The sequence below is a fragment of the Aspergillus brasiliensis genome (genome assembly GCF_001889945.1).
Source record: "Aspergillus brasiliensis CBS 101740 unplaced genomic scaffold ASPBRscaffold_7, whole genome shotgun sequence".
Classification (NCBI taxonomy): domain Eukaryota; kingdom Fungi; phylum Ascomycota; class Eurotiomycetes; order Eurotiales; family Aspergillaceae; genus Aspergillus; species Aspergillus brasiliensis.
Window position 1 is genome coordinate 1800408 of NW_027137448.1, and position 13921 is coordinate 1814328.

The 13921-nt window shown below is 49.2% G+C and overlaps 7 protein-coding genes across 7 annotated transcripts; 3 read left to right on the top strand and 4 right to left on the bottom strand.

The window, feature by feature from the left end:
• Window positions 1–479: 479 nt before the first annotated feature.
• ASPBRDRAFT_613832 (uncharacterized protein) lies at window positions 480–3169 on the bottom strand. Its single transcript, XM_067628305.1, has 4 exons — window positions 2393–3169; window positions 1997–2283; window positions 1819–1943; window positions 480–1766 (listed from the first exon to the last, which is right to left on the bottom strand). Exons 1-4 carry the CDS (start codon window positions 3069–3071, stop codon window positions 848–850), a joined length of 2010 nt encoding a protein of 669 aa, XP_067478703.1. The 5' UTR covers window positions 3072–3169; the 3' UTR covers window positions 480–847.
• Window positions 3170–3805: 636 nt separating this feature from the next.
• On the bottom strand, window positions 3806–5314 carry ASPBRDRAFT_44392 (DNA repair protein RAD10). Its single transcript, XM_067625187.1, has one exon. It carries the CDS (start codon window positions 5217–5219, stop codon window positions 4239–4241), a length of 981 nt encoding a protein of 326 aa, XP_067478704.1. The 5' UTR covers window positions 5220–5314; the 3' UTR covers window positions 3806–4238.
• Window positions 5315–5912: 598 nt separating this feature from the next.
• On the top strand, window positions 5913–8072 carry ASPBRDRAFT_31146 (mRNA-binding ribosome biosynthesis protein NOP4; the record flags this gene model as incomplete). Its single annotated transcript, XM_067622867.1, has 1 exon — window positions 5913–8072. The coding sequence occupies one exon, from the start codon at window positions 5913–5915 to the stop codon at window positions 8070–8072; it is 2160 nt and encodes a 719-aa protein (XP_067478705.1).
• Window positions 8073–8216: 144 nt separating this feature from the next.
• On the bottom strand, window positions 8217–9118 carry ASPBRDRAFT_613940 (putative progesterone binding protein). The gene is made up of 3 exons (XM_067628307.1): window positions 8726–9118; window positions 8553–8648; window positions 8217–8474 (listed from the first exon to the last, which is right to left on the bottom strand). Exons 1-3 carry the CDS (start codon window positions 8832–8834, stop codon window positions 8296–8298), a joined length of 384 nt encoding a protein of 127 aa, XP_067478706.1. The 5' UTR covers window positions 8835–9118; the 3' UTR covers window positions 8217–8295.
• A 411-nt stretch (window positions 9119–9529) lies between these two features.
• Window positions 9530–10122, top strand: ASPBRDRAFT_56050 (uncharacterized protein; the record flags this gene model as incomplete). The annotated part of the gene is made up of 2 exons (XM_067627477.1): window positions 9530–9730; window positions 10024–10122. The coding sequence occupies 2 exons, from the start codon at window positions 9530–9532 to the stop codon at window positions 10120–10122; spliced, it is 300 nt and encodes a 99-aa protein (XP_067478707.1).
• Window positions 10123–10517: 395 nt separating this feature from the next.
• Window positions 10518–10825, bottom strand: ASPBRDRAFT_44394 (uncharacterized protein; the record flags this gene model as incomplete). Its single annotated transcript, XM_067625188.1, has 1 exon — window positions 10518–10825. A coding segment is annotated over exon 1 (175 nt), but the record flags the coding sequence as incomplete, so codon positions are not given.
• Window positions 10826–11471: 646 nt separating this feature from the next.
• On the top strand, window positions 11472–13891 carry ASPBRDRAFT_56051 (putative general amino acid permease (Agp2); the record flags this gene model as incomplete). The annotated part of the gene is made up of 6 exons (XM_067627478.1): window positions 11472–11779; window positions 12090–12118; window positions 12334–12556; window positions 12627–13362; window positions 13422–13798; window positions 13852–13891. The coding sequence occupies 6 exons, from the start codon at window positions 11472–11474 to the stop codon at window positions 13889–13891; spliced, it is 1713 nt and encodes a 570-aa protein (XP_067478709.1).
• Window positions 13892–13921: the final 30 nt, after the last annotated feature.

Below are 13921 nucleotides of genomic sequence, written 5' to 3' on the forward strand. Positions count from 1 at the left end.
AGTTATTTATTTAGATGATGATGATGTTGCTGGCCGATCGCATGTCTGTTGCCTTGATGCCCCCTCCGTTTATTTATCGAGAGTTGTTCATTTTTGTGGTTTAGGGACGTAATACAAATACCCACTGGTTGATGGTTTTATTGTTTTACCATGTTATTTTCATCCTTCAATATTTCTTTCTTTTTTTATGTGCTGTGTATGATAGCCTCAGCGAGAGATAGACGCTTACGAATTTGCATCGTACAAAGTGACAACAACATCATACTAGTACATACTACTGGTAACATCGAAACGGACTTTTGCACTTCGTTCATTCATTGTGTCATTCTGCCATTACCTCCACTAAATACAACAACATCGGATCCATTATTCTGCTGTCCACCAAATTAGTATTATTTCCCCAATCTGGACCGGAACGAAATACAACCCAACCCAAATCAGACTAAACCAAACCCCGCCCTCATTACCCACCCATCCTCCAAATAGAAAGAGCGCGATGCAGCCCCTTTAGGAAAGAGAAACAGAGAAAAAAAGCTTCCGATAACCAGATAAGCTTGACATGATACGCCATTTTCATTCTGCCGGTTAAACGCCCAAAACGCCACTCAGTTTTGGTCCCAATCGTTCATTCATCAGCCATCTTTGTCTCGTTATAAGCATGAGGCATGGCATTTATGGCCCCGTCTGCGTCATTAAAGCCCATCCAGTAGTGTCCTGTGTTCCCTCCTTCATATAGCCAACGCCCAGTAACTGAATGAGGTTGATGCGATGTGAACAAGAAACATACATATACGCCCTAAGGCATTAGGATGGACGTAGAAGGTAAAAGAGGGGAAAAGAAAACTACTCAAGTGAAAACAGGTATATTCGTAGTATCGTCACCCACATCGCGGGTCGTAATGGAGGATAAACTAAAATTGAGGATATCTTCACGTATCTGGGCCTCGTTCCAGAAGTACTCTGGTGGAGATGAAGATGAAGAAGGGGAGGCGTCTTCCTGGACATGAAGTAGACGTTTTCGTTGGCGAGCGGCCAGAGTATTGGCGTCGATTTGATCGCATCCGAGCGCGCATTCTTGTTGGGTGGCGATGAAGTCAATGAGGACTTGCCGGAGACGGTCCCAGATCGTGCCATGGCGTTTCCATTCGAGACGCTTGGCGACTCGGACCATGCGGGAAACAATCCAGCACCGGGCGCCGGTATCGCCGCGGTAATTTGGCGGGTAGCCGCCGTTGTTGAGGAAGAGCCATAGGACGGAGGTGATGCTGGGGTTGGCGAAGGGGTTCATGCTTCTGATTTCCATGCTTAGCCATTCCATGTAGGGGTCGAGGGAGGTTGAGTTCAGGTAGCAGTCGTGGAGAGCAATGGCCAGGAAGAACAGACAGGCCATGCAGGTGTATTCGTCGATGAAGCGGATATCCCGAATTCCGTGATCGTAGTCAGGGAGCATGGTGAGGATCGTGTAGAGCTGTGTACCGGGTGTGAAATAGTTAATGCGCTTCGGGGCGGCATCAGCTGTGAGAGTGTAAGGAGCATCTAGAGCACAGCGTTCGAGTTCGCGGAGACGACGGAAGAATCGTAAAAAGTCTTCACAGGCGCGGAAGGTTTCGCAGAGACTTTCCGAATCTTCTGCGGTAGTCGAGTCATGTGGTACTGCAAGGTGAATTGTCGGGTCCAGGAAGTCGAGTGGAGGAGTAGCCGAGACAGCACCAGTCCAGGGTAGAGAGGTGCTGACGATGGCTTTTGAGGCACAACTGAAATCCACCCTGAGAACGGTCAACAAACTTCCTTTGATATAGACAGTCAGACAAAGGTTACCAATACAGCACCTTCTCCAGGAAGGGGCTAGATATCCGCATGCCTTGCATCCCTCCGCGACTTCTGATCATCGATGCCAATCCTCTAAAATGCATTCGTTCTATGGATGCATCCTTGGACCATTTCTTCGGGGTGTTAGTAAGCTCCTTATACCATAAAAGGCAACGAGTCACGGTACCTCAATGACAGCCATTGTGGCAACAGCGTAGATTGTTCCATCATACTGCCCAGTAGAATCTGCTTGGATGCGCTCGTTCATCAACCGCAGCGCTCGCATCTTATGGGTCAAGCTTTGGACGGACTCGGTCTTGCCTTCGACTCCTGCACGGTGCTTCGAAGCAATGGCGAGCATGGCCTGGAAAGGCAAGCCATCGTGCAACGCAAATTGCCGGAATATCTCCATCATGGGGTTGTTCGCGATCGAGTCGGCAAACTTATACATCATAGATGGATATGTGACCACAACTAACATACGTGTAAGCTTCAGTCAGGAAGCAAAGCAATATGCAGGGGTTTTATATGTGCATGCAACGTCTCGGGCTAGGGATAACACCTGCGGCGCAGTATAACGTACAATGTTGGATCAATTCATGATCTGCATGGCTAACCGGAATTGGATAACAACTAAACGGGTCTCGAACGGATCCCTCCCCAGGGGTAACGAGAGGATCCAAGGTTTTAGGTGTAGGCTTCTGAACAGCCAAGGAGGATGGAGAAGTTCCTTCCTCACGTTTGACCTTGTGTAGTTTAGGGATGAGCAATCGCGAAGGCCCCTTTGCCTTTTCAGGCGGTGGATGGTCCTCTTCGCTACTTGGAGAACCCTTTTCGGATTTGATAGCAGGCTCATCCTGAATTTCCTCCGCCAGTGATGGGGAGGAATTGGGTACCTGGGAGTCAGATCCAGAGCGGGGGGTCCAACCACCGCCAGGTATACGAGCTGTCCCCAGTCGCGCGATGCTGTCCAAGCGCCGCTGGTGCATGTACTGGCGCATGGCATGGCGGCGGACCTGACGCTTGGACTCATGATCAGTGACTAGGACAAACTCGAAGTTCCTGGAGCTGGACTGCTGGGCTGGTCTGCCAGGTCGGTTCCTTGAGGGAGCTGAGCGGTCTCCTGTATGATGATTGTTGTGATCATTGGAAAGACGACGAGCAGGCGCAGGGCCTGAGACAGCGGCCACATTCACATTCTCAAACTTAAGATCGGCTTTAGTAGAAGTGGTTCCGGGGTCGGGATTACCCTCCTCCCCCATTATCTCATGATTTGGCCTGGCCCGGCAAACGCGTAGTACCGGTCAGGCCCGGGAATTGGGGGGACTTTTTGGGGGGGCAGGAGCCGAAGGGTGGGGAAAGCTAAACAAGGCGTCTGTCTGCACTTTCTGCAGCTCTTTCGGGCAGTGGAGCAGTCCGAGAAGCCCGATGAGTATCGATAGGGCAAAAGCTTCAGAAACTAAGCCCGTGGCCGCAAGAGATGGCGCATAGCAGAGGATGTCGTTGGACTGGCACAGAATGGCGAAACTCCAATGTTCGCCGTCAGCCCGATTTCCCCTTTGGGCTTTGCTTCCCCCACCCTCGTGCCCCCACGTGATGATCTCCCGGATGACTCAGCTGCCATCTTCTTTCACCGCTGAAACAAACATTCTACGGAGTAGAGGACAATCAAAAACATAACTTTGGTCTTTTTCGTTGCACTATATAGGAGAACTAGAGCAATTTCTGTTATGTAGGGAGATTCGTTTAGATCCACTGATACACTGCAGTGTCTGTGTGAGAGAGACCCAGACACCCTACAAAACAAGCATTGCTACTCCACCAGCCTTAAATCCATTCCCGATCCCCTCTTCCCCATGGGGTAACTTGACTCCTACTATAACAATTAGCAAAGTTAAGTTAATTAACTCTGGCGGCCTTCTGATTTGATGGTACGAGCACACGTAATCCACGATCATGCCCTAGTGGCCTACTATCGACGGTATGGGTGTTTAGTGCGCCAATGGCCGATGAATCTTGGCTAAGCTTCTGTCATCTTCTAACTACTGTCCGCTAAGCTGACCAACTCAACCTAGATTGTGTTAAGTACGAGCGAGTCAGAAATACTAGAGTGAATGCTCAGAAAAATAAGCTACATACTTGAACCCCACCCTATATATATATATATCAGTCACGTGTCGCTCGTGCGATTCCCTTGTATGCTCTCCATACTCTCCAGGCCGCATCCTGCCTGGATCCCGCTCAGTAATTCCAACGAGAAACGAGGGAGCAATAAAAGCCCCAAAGCTCAGTGAGATATTGAAAGATCGGCTTCAGTTTCTCGCTTAATACCTCGACTGCGGGCTGGGACTGTCTTTGGGATATCAGGTGTAAGGCAATGCTACTCTAGATAACGGTCTCCATATAATAAACAGAGCGGCCATATACAATCAACCGCTGTCCTTTCGATACTTCGCCAGAGCTGCCATGATGCCCTCACTCATCTCCTCCTGTTGACTCGACTCCTGCAATCGACGGTCTTCGATATCTTGTCTCCGTGCTTCCAAGCGACCATCCTCTGCATCTGCCAGAATTGTCTCTGCCGCCGTGGATTGATTTATTTCCAAAGGATTGAAGGACCTGTCTTCTTGACTTTCAATGCCGCCAGTTGCATGACTTTGGGCACTTCCTCCCCGAGTAGTTATCCTCTTTGCCGATTCGGCCCTAAATCCTTCCCTTACTGTAGTACACCACTGCTTGACCTTTTTGTCGCCCCACCCGGGTACAGCGCTAATCTGCTCGGGTTGTGCATTAACCGCATTCTGCAGGCTCCCAAACGTAGATATCAAGCTTGCTGCATCTGATTTGTTGATGCTTCGGGGAGTCGTGACGAACTCAACAAGAGATTCTTTATATGACTGAGCCTGTTGCGTGCGAATAGCGGTGGGCTGAGAGTTTTCCGAAGACTTGAAGAGTTCAAGGTAGTGTGCAGCTTCGGGTGCAGACCAGCAAAGGATCAGCGTCATATTGTTGACGATGGATGTCTTCGAAAGCTCCTTCAAGCTTTCCTCATGGTTCGGAATATCCACAATAATCAAGATAAGCCGTAACAGGTACTTTCCTGCTATAAGACGGATTCGCGAGTAGATATATTCAGGATGTAAGCGGTGGTACTTCAAGGAAAGAAATAGAGCACAAGTGGTGCTTCCGACCACATAGTCAGCCGGAATGTCTGCATATTCCCATGGCATTAATTTGATGTGGTTCAATATCGGATTGCCTTTTTGTCGCGTTGACACGAGGATGGCAGATGGACCAGACCTGCTGGGGAGTGCTTGTGGCTTAGGCTGTTGGACTTTAGACGGTGGCTGCGGCGTCGAGGCGCCAGATGCTTGAGGCGTAGCCGATTCTGAACGTGCTACTGGGTCCATGCTGCCTTTCTCTTTAGTGTTACCCGCTATTGGTTCGGAGGAAATAGAAAGCTACTGCATCAAGCGTCTCGCAGAACATAAGCGGACGAGTGTTGTCATATCACTTCGATTTACACCAATCCTTGGCAGTAGTAGGTGGGCCATGCAAGGGTTCCCTATTGGTGTTTATGACTGAGCTCACGTGATGTTTGGCATCATGTGACTGGAAATATATCCTCTAGATATGCGCCATGAGAAGAGGATTGGATGATGACGGACATGAATATAAAGCCTCCATTATATGGGGTCACAGAGTCCGTCTTCCAGAAATCGTAAGGGTACCCTCTTTCTTATACGAGTACAGGATCATCTAGCCCCAGTGTAGCTTATGCCATTGTAAACCACCAACCTCATCGAGCACCAATGAAAGTGGTCTTCTCTCTACAAATAATGGCCAGCGAGTGTGTGAGAGCAGACAAAAGTTCTCAAGACTCAAGAGACAGACAAACTGCCAGAAGAAAGATCTAGACTGAAGTGTAGAATGGAAGTAGATGGAGCCTGGTGGAGACGAGACCATCTCCCCTCACCGCCCGCAGACCCGCTTTTGCCTCCAAAAGTCAAAAAACGGCATCGGGATTTTTCTGCCGCTGATTTTGCTACAGAAAAAAAAGTTACCCAATAACACCAATCAAGGCTGAGAGGAACGAGTCCAAGATGAGTTCCCCCGAAGCCAGTGAAGTCAAGGGCAGCGCTGCCCCTGAGACCAACATGGAAGTACAGAACGACAAGCCGGCACAGGAGACAGCGGCCTCCAATCAGCCCAGGAGAGAGCTTTTCATTCGATCGCTTCCCGCCTCTACGACGACCGAGAGCCTGACGGAATATTTCTCGCAATCCTACGTTATCAAGCATGCCGTTGCTGTCACAGACCCTGAGACGAAACAATCGAAGGGATACGGTTTCGTGACGTTCGCAGATATCGAAGACGCAAAGGCCGCGCTGGAGGAGTTCAATGGCTCCGTTTTCGAGGGCAAGAAGATCAAGGTTGAATACGCGCAACCGCGTCACCGTGTTGTTGATGAGAACCTCGGAAGGAGCAAGCCTTCGGCCGAAGCTCTTGAGCAGAAGAAGAAGAGAGAGGAACAGAGGGCGGCTGCTCAGCCGCCTAAGCTGATTGTTCGAAACTTGCCGTGGAGCATCAAGGAGCCTGATGATTTGGCGGTTCTCTTTCGCAGTTTCGGAAAGGTCAAATTCGTTACCCTTCCCAAGAAGGGAGACCAGTTGGCTGGTTTCGGATTCGTTGTTTTGCGCGGAAAGAAGAACGCCGAGAAGGCGCTGCAGGCAATCAACGGAAAGGAGGTGGACGGAAGAACATTAGCCGTCGATTGGGCCGTCGAGAAGAACGTCTGGGAAGATTTGCAAAAGGACCAGGAGGAACCAGTGGAGGATGTAAAGGAGGACTCAGAAGACGCTGATATGGCGGATGCCATCGAAGCAGAAGTTGGCATTGATGAAGAAGCCCAATCTGATGAGGACGACGACATGGAAGACGGTAGCGACGTTGATGATGACGATGCCGAGGAGGAGGAGGATGAGGATGAGGAAGATAAGGAAGACGAAAGGAATGCTTCGACCATCTTCATCAGGAACCTTCCGTTCACCTGTGACGATGATATGCTCTACGAACACTTCACCCAATTCGGTTCCCTTCGTTATGCCCGTATCGTCGTCGATCGCGAAACCGAGCGTCCCCGTGGTACCGGTTTCGTTTGCTTCTGGAAGCCCGACGATGCAGCAGCCTGTGTGCGCGACGCCCCCAAACAACAAGATACCCTTGTCGCAGAGAAAGATAAGGCAAAGAAAGCCTCTACCGCCTACAAGCATTCCATTCTACAGAACGAAAACGCCGATCCTACCGGACGGTATACATTGGACGGCCGTGTACTACAAATTGCCCGCGCAGTGAGCAAATCTCGCGCTTCAGAACTGGAGGAAGAAGGTGTGTCTCGCCGACTCGTCCGCGATACCGACAAGCGCCGCCTCTACCTTCTTTCCGAGGGTACCATCCCACAGAACTCCGCCCTTTACAAGAAGCTTTCGCCATCGGAGATCAAGATGAGAGAAGACAGCTACAAGCAACGACAGAACTTCATCAAAAAGAACCCGACACTCCATCTCAGTTTGACGCGTTTGTCAGTCCGTAATATTCCCCGTCACGTCACCACAAAAGATCTGAAACAGCTCGCTCGTCAAGCGATCGCCGGATTTGCAGCGGATGCGAAGAAGGGACTCAGGCAGCCTCTTTCGAAGGAGGAATTGAATCGCGCATCCGACATCATGAGAGAGGCAGAGCAGTTGCGGAAGAAGAAGGGTGTTGGTGTTGTGAGACAAGCGAAGATCGTTTTCGAGACTCGTGATGGCCACAAGATTGGTGAGGATAAAGCTGCGGGAAGAAGCAGAGGTTATGGTTTCATTGAATACTATACCCACCGCCATGCCCTGATGGGTCTTAGATGGCTCAATGGCCACGCTGTCGAGGCACCCGCGACTGGCTCGGAGGATGCCAAAGACAAGAAGAAGCGTTTGATCGTCGAATTCGCTATTGAGAACGCCCAGGTTGTCAAGCGCCGGCAAGAACAGCAGGCCAAGGCACGTACCTTCAAGAAAGGAAAGCAAGATGGTGAAGGTTCTGCGGATAAGGACGAAGCGAAGAATAACAAGGGAGGTCCCAACGGGAAGAAGAGAAAGCGCTCTGACAACAACGACAAGGGCGCAAATGGAGAGGATGAGGAGGAACAGAACAAGCTTGCAAAGCGGAATCGTATCATTGCGAAGAAGCGGATGCAGCGAAGAAGTCGGAAGGGAAAGGCTTAAGGCCGGGTACATAGATAAAAGTCAATGCGGGTTATATAAGGAGTAGATAGCTAATGATTACTGTCAACAAGCTCATTGCCATTTGCGCATATTGGTTTGCGTTTCTGATACCAACAATTATGCATTGGGAGAAGCTCGCGTAAGAGCGAAATCCACGGGTATAATCCTTGCTTTAGAGAAGGGTTGATTATCTTCTAGCATCGCTGCTAACCATTTACTTCCTTTAGTAGTTCGTAGCATCCTGCACCTTTCCTACAATGTTGTAGCGTTTGCTAAAAAATGTGAACCACTCATCCAGGACTGTCTTCTCCTTGTCCTCCAAATCATACCAATCGGGTCTGCAATCCTCGGGTTTAAGCGACGAAGAGGCAAGGGCGCGGGAGGGATCCTTTCCAGCAAAGACTACCAAACATACGTCAGCTATATGTTCACAATCACAAAGCATAGATATAGGCTTGTATCCAAGGTAAAATAGCTTACCGTGGTATTGTCCACTAGGGCTATATGCCTGGTTCCGAGTCACATCGAAAACGATTCCTTTGATCGCAACCAAGGTGGGGCGGTTAGGATCGGTACCTGAAATTTGTAGTTGGTCAGTATATACTGCTTTAACAGACTGAAGTATTCTCGGAAGTGCAATGGGAGGAACTCACCGTCGCATTTGGACAGCTCCTCGACGGTTATGGGATCATATTTCGGGGGATCGAGCTGGACAGGGATCTTAGGAGAGAAACGCTTCGGCTCAGGCTCGTGCTCGACCATTGTGACGATTGTTGATGGTGCAGTTGATATTATTTAGATTGAAAGTGGTCTTCTCGCTGGGAAGCTGTTGTTTAGCAGCAGGCGCCTTGAAAGGACGAGGTTCGTTGCCGGTTAAACAGGCGCGGGGCAGGCGGGGAGAGCTCGGAGCGGCGAAACCGTGGGTCGGAGGTCTGGCAGCTACCATCCGCGGCTCGGTGATGTTATCCTTAGTCCCCATCTCGTCTTCTCGGATGAGTAGTAAGTATCCTTTACAGTTATTTTCATTGGCTCTCGAGACATCGATGCATCAATATTCCCAGAGTTATCCACTGCCCCTGAACTTAGGTAGATTTACACTCGCCTAGTCCAGAGTCAGTCTCGGTAGTTCGTCTGAGATATGCTTGCACGACTAGAGTTGAAGTCAGTGATCTGTAACAACGTGATCACAATAGTCTGGTTGGCAACTCAGGCGAGCTCTTTTCCGCATCTGTAGAGAGTTGCCTGCTTGGGAAGCCCCGTGATTGGCACCACTTCTGACGTCAAAAACGGCTGATGACCAACTGTATCTATCATTTAAGCAAGCATCATACATGCCATCCATTTCTGTCTATGCGTATTGCAAACCCTCTCATATCGTGTATACGGAACTAGGTCATCCATTCTGGACCTCGTTGTCAACAAATCCATCGCTGGAAATTCCCCAAAGAGCGGACAAAATGTCCTCACATCAAAGTAGTCAACCGAGAGCCATCCAGACGCCATCCCTTGCTCAAGACCCCCGTGAAAATGATGGGGGAAGAGAGCGCAGATCGATCTCGGAGGAGTCCGATCTATCCCATTACCTCCACTATGAAGACAACGAGTGCTTTTTCCCTCCGACCTGGCTAGGGAAGAAACCACCTACGCAACAGGAATTTGTGACGAATGTTTCGGCTAAGAATACCCAAACCGAGATGCGAACATGAGCAATGAGGCAGAATATCTTCGCCTGAATAACTATGACTTATTTCACTGTGGACCTTTCCTTGCTTGGCGCTATGGCGTGAACAATTATCCATACTTGTTGGAACTATGGACTACGATGCTCAGATTGTAATCGAAATATGAGGGATGAAAATTTGCATGAAAACAGCTTCATGTCCGTCGGACCCGTTTTGTTTCCTTTTGGGCCTTAAATTCTCATGGATACATACAAGTCGCCGCGGGGAAGGCTGGAACCGAGCCTCGCATAACTAGTACAATTGAGATATCAAGGGGCGATCACAGGGGCGCTTGCTGGAACAAGGTTTACTGGGTATTATCATTCTAGTCAGTCTGGGATTAGTATCATGTACGGTCTAGGTTGCGATCAAACTTATGGAACCCTAGCTGCTATTACATTGCTAATTAGTTCCAGCTGCGCTCAGATGTCTTATGCTCTGCAGTGCGGGAGTAAGATAAATTCCTTTGACGGCTTTAAGCACTTGTGTAATCTGCAGGCCTGCATCAGCCTCTCCTCTCTGCCATCATTGTCCATACCAGATGTCAACTGACAGTCTAAAATCACTCATGTGACTCCCCCGGCTGAATGCCACGGCAATTCCCCAAAACAGTTAGGGCGGGACATCCCCGGCCGAGGTTTAACTTCCAACAATTTCCCACTGCCCCTCATATTTGGGTCCCTTGCTGCCCGTGGCATTTATCTACAGTGCGTGTCATTTGGCTCGGTACTAGTACTAGTACTATGCTGATATGCTCAGCTGCAACTACATCTGCGACTGGCTGCAGTTGTCGATAGATGCAAACCAACCCGGCGGTTCACCAATTAATGTGCTTTACCTTATCTGGCTGTAGCTTAGATGTCTCCTGTCATAGCTTTCGCTTCCCCTGTCAGACTTGAAGACCTGAAATCCGGGGGGTATGTCTTCACGGCATATAGTTGTCTCCTGACTACTACTATCTACCTTGCAGATATAGCTGCCTGGCACTCTTACTCTGGATTCACGAAAATCCATCGCTTCCACCTCATGGCAAGAGACACCAATTCATGGTTACACGAAAATCGTATTCCAAGCTGATTAGACACATATACGGTCGATCTGTCTGTGTTGTATCTACAAGGTAATGTCCGACACAGATGATGTAGGGTCTGATCAATTCATCAAATGGACGTATATTGTGTGGCTTGACTTTCAGTTTAGTTATCATTTATCACAATTTTGAATCGATGGGAGATACAGTGTAGTTGTTAGTGTAGATAGATTACCATCATCAAGTAGGATAGAAATATCAACCAAGGACATTGCTCAAACGCCACGCACAACTGTATCTGCCCGCCATTGTGGGGGCTCCAAATGGAGTCGCCGAAGCTGTAAAGTCGGCTGCCGCGCTGTGATTTGCCTCCTTGATTCCCTTTGGCACGAGTTATCCCTAGACCATAATTGACTAAAATGCCCTCTGCCGAATAATATGCCCCATGATGAGGGATGTTCACCTGGCGAGAACGGCTCTTGACCGGCCTAGCTAGCCCACTGTTTTTCTTCGCGGTTTCCTTTCGCCCGCTTTCTTTTTCTACTCCCTTCTGTTTTCAAGCCTTATAATTCACCTTATGTCCTTCAACTTGTCGTCTTTCATTCATTAATTGACCACTGTGGGGGTTAAGTGATCTTCAGCCACATCATGGCTTATACGTCCGCCATACAAACCGGGGGGCATTCCCCCACAATCAGTCCTCAAGAATTACGAGAAGAACGTAAAGAAACCGCCATGGAACGCTCTGAAAAGGATGCGGTTGTTCGTGACAGTGAAGAGATACTCGAAGATGATTCGAAGAAGCTTGCCTATGACCATACACATCGCAAGCTGAAGCCTAGGCATATCCAGCTTATCGGTATCGGTGGCTCAGTCGGCACCGTGTTGTATGTCCAGATTGGCAAAGCACTGATGGAAGGCGGCCCTGCTAGTCTGTTCCTCGCATTTATTATATGGTTAGTCTTAATCCCATCGTTTGTTCCCTTGCCTTTCATTGTTCCCTCTCGGCGCTGCAATTCCCATTTTGTGAACAGTCTCGAAGGGCCTCGTTTATAGGTAAGTGTCTCGAGCCGGAAGCACGATAAAGGCCACAAATATCAGACACCACATGCACTATATGTAGTTATGGCAGTTTCAACATTGCCTCCTTGTTCCTGATGTGTGCTATACCCTGGAGACAGCAGGGTTCTGGGATTGTCTGGCCTTGCGTTCCTCGTCTGCATGTTACTGCTAAATATATGGAATCTTATACCTCGTTAACTATAGGTCCGCTGTCATTCTATGTATTACTGTTTGTACGGATTCCCTTCCCCTGCGATCTTGAAAACAGCCCTGTTCTTTCTTCATGCCGCCAGCAACACCAAACCTGCCAATTGCGACCTGTGCGATGTTATCTGCATGTCCCAAGGCGCCGAACTCCCAATGGCCTCTCTGATTCCATCGCAACAATTTGGCTCGCGGATCTGTTTCCTTTTGAAGTAGCATTCCACTAAGATAAGATCTATCCTAGGCTTGGGGGAGATGGTCACATATTTGCCCATTTCTTCACCCTTTATTCGCTTTGCAACTCGATACGTTGACGAGGCCTTTGGAGTTGCTGCGGGTTACAACTTCTTCATCTTTCAGGCTGCAATGGTACCATTCGAGGTTACGGCGTGTAACTTGATCATTACCTACTGGAGCGACGCCGTCCCAGTCGCTGGGATTATTGTAATCGTGCTGGTGCTCTTCATGTACGTTATGCTCTCAATTGATGCACACAGCCAATGCAACTTGAGGGTAGTGCAAGCTAACGAGCATCAGGCTACTCAATATCTTCGCAGTGAAGTGGTATGGCGAGGCTGAGTTCTGGCTTTCCCTGAGCAAGGTCTTGCTTAGTGTGGGCCTGATCTTCTTTACATTCATTGTGATGCTCGGAGGCAACCCTCTTGGCGATCGATTTGGATTCCGCTACTGGAAGAACCCTGGGGCATTCAACGAATACTACAAGACCGGCGATCTAGGCCGATGGCTCGGGTTCCTCGCTTGCCTCATCCAAGCCAGTTTCACAATCGCCGGTCCTGACTACGTTTCCATGGCTGCCGGTGAAGCAGTCAACCCCCGCAAAATCCTGCCCAGGGCCTACAACGGCATCTTCTATCGACTCACGACCTTTTTCGTTGTTGGTGTGCTCTGTGTCGGTATCCTAGTTCCTTACAATGATCCTGACCTGGCTGCTGCGTACGAGCAAGACCTGCCTGGTGCAGCTGCGTCACCGTATGTTGTCGCCATGGATCGGCTGAAAATCCCTATCCTGCCACATATTGTCAATGCTATGGTCCTCCTTGCTGCTTTTAGTGCCGGGAATAGTTACGTCTACTGCTCCAGCAGAAGTCTGTATGGCCTTGCTCTGGATGGCAAGGCCCCGCGCATCCTCACCAAATGTACAAAATCCGGAGTGCCCATCTACTGCGTCTTGATCGTGTTCATTTTTGCGCTGTTGTCTTTCCTGCAGGTATCTAACGGATCAGCTGTTGTGCTGAACTGGTTTGTGAATCTGGTGCGTCGACTCCTATCAACGACCCCATCTACAGATAACTTACAGAAGACACAAACTAGGTCACTGCATCCCAACTGATCAACTTTTCCGTCATAACCTTCACCTACACCCGCTTTAGAAAAGCTCTCATGGCCCAGGGTGTCCCCCGCACATCCCTCCCCTACCAGAGCCGAGGCCAGCCATATGTCGCGTATATCGCCCTAGTCTCGACTTTCGTCATGACCTTTGTGGGCGGCTACACGGTCTTCTTACCTGGTAACTGGGACATCCCGACTTTCTTCTTCTCGTATACCATGATCGGGGTATTTCCTGTTATCTACGTGGGATGGAAACTCTGGCATCGTACGAAGTTCCTGGATCCTACGGAAGTTGATATCGTCACTGGAGTTGAAGAAGTGGATGTGTATACGAGAAATTATGTTGAAGAACCGTCAAGGTAGGTGTGCCTTATGCTGATGGTGGAACTTAGGATACTAACAATTCTTGCAGTAACGCTTTTACGAGATTCAACGATTGGGTCTTTGGTTAGATCAGCATCATGAAGACAACGAATAGATAA

What these genes read in the sequence shown, in the direction of transcription:
- ASPBRDRAFT_613832 (XM_067628305.1), bottom strand. Translation starts at nt 3,071, where the DNA reads ATGGGGGAGGAGGGTAATCCCGACCCCGGAACCACTTCTACTAAAGCC. An exon ending in CCACAATGGCTGTCATTGAG is followed by an intron (nt 1,944 to 1,996) that starts GTACCGTGACTC and finishes AACACCCCGAAG; the next exon opens with AAATGGTCCAAGGATGCATC. An exon ending in CTGGAGAAGGTGCTGTATTG is followed by an intron (nt 1,767 to 1,818) that starts GTAACCTTTGTC and finishes GACCGTTCTCAG; the next exon opens with GGTGGATTTCAGTTGTGCCT.
- ASPBRDRAFT_44392 (XM_067625187.1), bottom strand. Translation starts at nt 5,219, where the DNA reads ATGGACCCAGTAGCACGTTCAGAATCGGCTACGCCTCAAGCATCTGGC.
- ASPBRDRAFT_613940 (XM_067628307.1), bottom strand. Translation starts at nt 8,834, where the DNA reads ATGGTCGAGCACGAGCCTGAGCCGAAGCGTTTCTCTCCTAAGATCCCT. An exon ending in GGAGCTGTCCAAATGCGACG is followed by an intron (nt 8,649 to 8,725) that starts GTGAGTTCCTCC and finishes TACAAATTTCAG; the next exon opens with GTACCGATCCTAACCGCCCC. An exon ending in CCCTAGTGGACAATACCACG is followed by an intron (nt 8,475 to 8,552) that starts GTAAGCTATTTT and finishes TATGTTTGGTAG; the next exon opens with TCTTTGCTGGAAAGGATCCC.